General features: G+C 51.6%; 1 protein-coding gene across 1 annotated transcript; it reads right to left on the bottom strand.

The window, feature by feature from the left end:
- Positions 1 to 2917: 2917 nt before the first annotated feature.
- On the bottom strand, positions 2918 to 4051 carry LBX1 (ladybird homeobox 1). The gene is made up of 2 exons (XM_050976425.1): positions 3727 to 4051; positions 2918 to 3420 (listed from the first exon to the last, which is right to left on the bottom strand). The coding sequence occupies exons 1-2, from the start codon at positions 4049 to 4051 to the stop codon at positions 2918 to 2920; spliced, it is 828 nt and encodes a 275-aa protein (XP_050832382.1).
- Positions 4052 to 4452: the final 401 nt, after the last annotated feature.

The raw sequence follows: 4452 nt of genomic DNA, 5'->3' as shown, positions 1-4452 counted from the left end.
GGAAATAGGGTGCTAGCCAAATTAACAGGCTACAAATCTTTAGGAGGAGGCTTTATTTACTAACCCGCCCCAGCCACGTGTGGTAAACTTCTGTGGGTGCAAGGCGGCCCGGCATCTCTTCTCTTTGCACTCAGAAGTCAATAGATCAGAAACCCAAATTAACTCCCAGCCTATTTTCCATACACCCAGCCACTCTCTTTTTCCTCTTCTTCTTTTTCTTTTTTTTTTTTTTTTTTATTTCTTCTTGGTTATAGTGAATTGTACTGTTTGCAGCCTCATTAAATCCATTCCAAGACAAAAGAATAAAAGACTGGGGGGAGGGAGGGGACAGGAGAGGAGGGGGAACAGGAGAGGGAATGGGGAAAAAAAAACAGATAAAGAAAACAAATAAAGCCCTTTAACTAGATCTTCACATAAATGTCACAGTTTCTCAGCATTTACGATTTCCCTGCTTAGCATAAAAACACTTAAGGACAAGAATGAAGGCTTTCCGAGAGATCTGGACAGAAGTCAAAGCTATCACTCGGAGGTTAAAAAAAAAAAAAAAAAGAAAAAAAGAGGGCATGGCGAAGTGGGGGCGGGAGGTGGCGAAAAACAAGTGCTCTTCCAAATAATACTAAAGAAAAGTGAATTTCATTGTAATTCATAGGCTTGTTCCAAATACCAAGAGAGAAAGAAAAAAGAATAGAAGCGCACAGATGCCCCGACGAAGGGAGAACAGCTCTGCTCCCATTGTTGTGGAGTTAAACAGTGGAAGGGAGGGTTAACCTAATCCATCAAATTGTCTGGAAATTGTGAAGAAAATTCAAAAACCATATGGTCTCCAAGCGCTCGCCTTCTCTCTGCTGCGGAGGGGCACGCTTGTTTCAGCATGGCGAACCGCAGGAGGCTGTATATGCTCCATTGTCGCTTGTCACTTCAGAGAAGAGGGCTCATTTGTCCCCAGTTTTCATGCTTTACGCTAAAAATTACAACCCCATCCATTCTCAAAGAGGAGAAAGATTTATTTAGCCTCGGAGAAACTGGACCAAAAAAAAATCCAACCCACAAACCAACCCCGTCTTATCTGGACACTTCTCTGCCGACTCTACCACTGTACGCCAGATTTGCCTTTCTCACATAAATTTTACAAAGAATAGGGAGAAACACACATTGGTCGACTCCAAAGGCAAGTCACGCTGCCAAGAGAAAACACATTCACCAGAGCTTTAATTTTGGCTGGAAAAAAAAAAAGAAAAAGAAAAAAGAAATTAAAAAAAATAAAAGAGGGAGGAAATTAAAAGAAAAAGAATTAAAGGGAGGAAACGGAACATTTTCCATCCCCGTGTCCCCGCGGCAGCTTTTGCCCAGGTGCGGAAGGCCTGGTCTGCCGGGCAGCTCCACCCGCAGCACACCCGCTCCTTTTGTCCAAATAGCTGATAACTCCTTGCTGCCGCTCGGATTTGCTTTTTCTTTCAGTTTTGTTTTATTTTTTCCCCTCTGCCCTTCTTTTTTCCCCTCCAATTTCAGGCTGGAAATGTCCTGCTGACAGCAGGAGGGCCCGGGGTGCCGGTGGTTCCGCTCGCCCCTCCGCACTCCCGCCGCCGCCGCGCATCCCCCGCGCCCGTGAAGCACTGCCCGCACCTCCGGCCTTATCGATGCTCCGCATTCTTCCCCTGCTTAACTCTGCCTGGCATTAGACTTAGAAAAAAACCCTAAATAATAACATTGGTCTAGCTTGTGTGCTCCTTTCCCCTCATTTTTCTCACAAGTACTGGTCTCAGAGTAACTTTAAATGCAAACGGGATGGGAGATTCCTGCGGCGGAAAAGTCTGGTATAGCCTCGGACCGGCGGGGTGTTTTTTCGGTCACAAATGAAGGACGTTAAAAAGTATATTAAAATGGTAAGGATTTTATTGTATCGGAAAAAAAGAGCTATCTGTACAATTTTAAGAGACAGTAAATAAAGCGACATTGTCCCTATCGGAACTTAAATAGCAGGCCTTTTAAAATTTGTACAATTCAAACAAAACCAGGTCTTAAATCTGTACAATTTTTTTTTAATTTATAGTGTAATATTTAAATGTATTGTTTTTGGGATTTGTCCTTTTTTATTTCCGTAGCATGCAAAATTCTAAAAAGAGTAAAAAATAATTCTAGGATTTTTTTATTTTTCCTTTTTTTTTGTTACTACCTTCATATCAAAAATACGAAAGGCAGCTTTTTAATAAAAGCACAACAATAGCAGAAAATGGTAAAAATAGCTTTTAATTGTTAAAATGAGGCAGAAATTGCATTGGAGACAAATCTCTATGCTCTAGGAAAAAAAGAAAGTATATATTTTTCAACTTGCATTATCACCCAGCCCCAAGTTCCCAAGATTGCAAAAGAAAAAAATATTTTTAAAAGGAAAAAATATTAGTTCGTGCACATCTGAAACATGCAAGGAAAGGAAAGCGGCTAATTTTTTGCTGTTGCCGTTTTAAGCCTAACTTAAATCTTCTCTAAAGTGGTTTGTTTCGGAAGTCTTTGAAAACAATTGCTTTCTCAAACATCTGTTGGAAGCCAGGTTTATTCCAAGGTTACGCATCTCCCTTATAGATAAAATAATCATCACTGATAGCTGTTAGAAAAAAATAATAATCAAAACCTCAAAAAGAAGGGGTAAGGAAAAATTCCAATATATAAGTTTAAATATTTATACAGAAGCCGTCCGTAATTGCACCGTTCCGAAGATGTGGCAGGCGGAGGGATATCGACTCTACCCTAAATTAATCGGGGGTGTGTGTCTGTGGTGGGGTTCTATTGCTTATTGCTCCGACCGAGGGGAGCAGCCGCCCCGCCGCGCTGCCGGGGCCGGGATGAGGGGCCGAGGGTGACGGTTTGGAGCTGTCGGGATGGGGGGGGGAGGGACATGGGGGGGGACGCCGGCCGCCCCTCAGTCATCCACGTCGATCTCCACGTCCTCCTCCTCCTCTTCCTCCTCCTCCTCGCTGTCCCGGCGGCTGCGGGGCCGCTCCGTGGGGGGCGAGGCGGGGCGGGGCGGCGGCGGAGCGCCGGGCTCCCGGGCGGCTGCGGGGGGCGGCGGCGGGGACCCGGGCCGCGCCTTGCCCCGTCCCTCGGCGCCGGGCTCCATCTCGGCCAAGGCCACGATGTCCACGGCGGGGTTGGGGCCCAGCTTTTTGGCCGATTCCACGTCGGCCTTCATCTCCTCCAGGTCTCTCTTGAGCTTGGCGCGGCGGTTCTGGAACCAGGTGATGACCTGGGCGTTGGTGAGCCCCAGCTGCTGGGCGATCTGGTCCCGGTCCGCCGGCGACAGGTATTTTTGGTAGAGGAACCGCTTCTCCAGCTCGTAGATCTGGTGGTTGGTGAAGGCCGTCCGCGACTTCCGACGCTTCTTCGGCGTTTGCCGCTGCCCGAAGATGGTCATCCCGTCCCGGCCTGCCGACGAGCCGCCAGATTGTCCCCGCTTTCCCGTTTCCACCCCGACCCGAGTCCCCGGACCCCACACCCCTGCCCCGTCGGTATCTGGAGGGAGCGGGACAGAGTCCCCTCTCCCGCACCCGAGGGCAACGGGGGAGGATGCTGCCGGGTACCGGCCGGGTGCGGGCCGCCCAGGGACACCCATCCCACCCCATGCGACACCCTGGGAGATGGCGGGGGACGAGGAAAGAAGGAAAACCAGGCCTTGGGGAGGAGCGGGGTACCCACCCGTTGGAGGACTCCCCTACTCTGAGAGGGGCTTACCTTCGGCCGCCTGCAGCACGCTGACTTCCAGCCCCTTGAAGGTCTTGCTGGCTAGCTCTTCCAGGGCGCAGAGGGGCGAGGTTTGGGAGAGCAGCGCCCGGCCGGAGAGGGGCAGCCCGGCCGGGGGGTGCTTCTCGGCGGCGGAGAGGAGGTGGGCCGTTCCGCAGAGGGTGTAACTCCTCCGCACCGAGGGCTTGTTGAGGATGTCCTCGATGCTGAAGGGGGTGAGGGGCTTGTTGGAGTTGGCCGGCGGTGGGAGGTGATCCAAGGGGCTCCGCCGCCGTTCTTCCCCCGAGGAGGGCTTGGGTTCTTCTTTGGAAGTCATGGTGGGGCCGGGCTGCACGGGGCTGCCTTCCCCACCCGCGACGAGGATGCGCTGCCGCGGGGAGAAGCCCCCGGCGGGACCGCGGGGTGACGGCGGCGAAGACAGTGAGCAAAAGTTGAAGCCCACCTCCAACTCCGGCGGAGCAGCCCCGGGTCCTCCCGGGGAGAGCCACGTCGGGCGGCGGGCCGGGCGGGCAGGGCGGCGGGCGGGCGAGGAGCGGAGCAGAGCTGCCGTCGGTCCCTCGCCGAGAGGTGGTCCTGCCGTACCTCTTGTCCCAGGGTTTTGGGTCGGAGATTTCCCCCCCTCCTGTCTGTCTCCTCTCTCTCTCTCTCCCTCTCTCTCTCTCTCTCTCTCTCTCCCTCCCTGTCTCTCCTCTTTCTTTCTCTTTCTAGCTGCTATTT

The sequence above is a fragment of the Serinus canaria genome, chromosome 6, assembly GCF_022539315.1.
Source record: "Serinus canaria isolate serCan28SL12 chromosome 6, serCan2020, whole genome shotgun sequence".
Classification (NCBI taxonomy): Eukaryota; Metazoa; Chordata; class Aves; order Passeriformes; family Fringillidae; genus Serinus; species Serinus canaria.
Note: the sequence above shows the minus strand (reverse complement) of the source record. Positions and strands in the feature narration are given on the sequence as shown.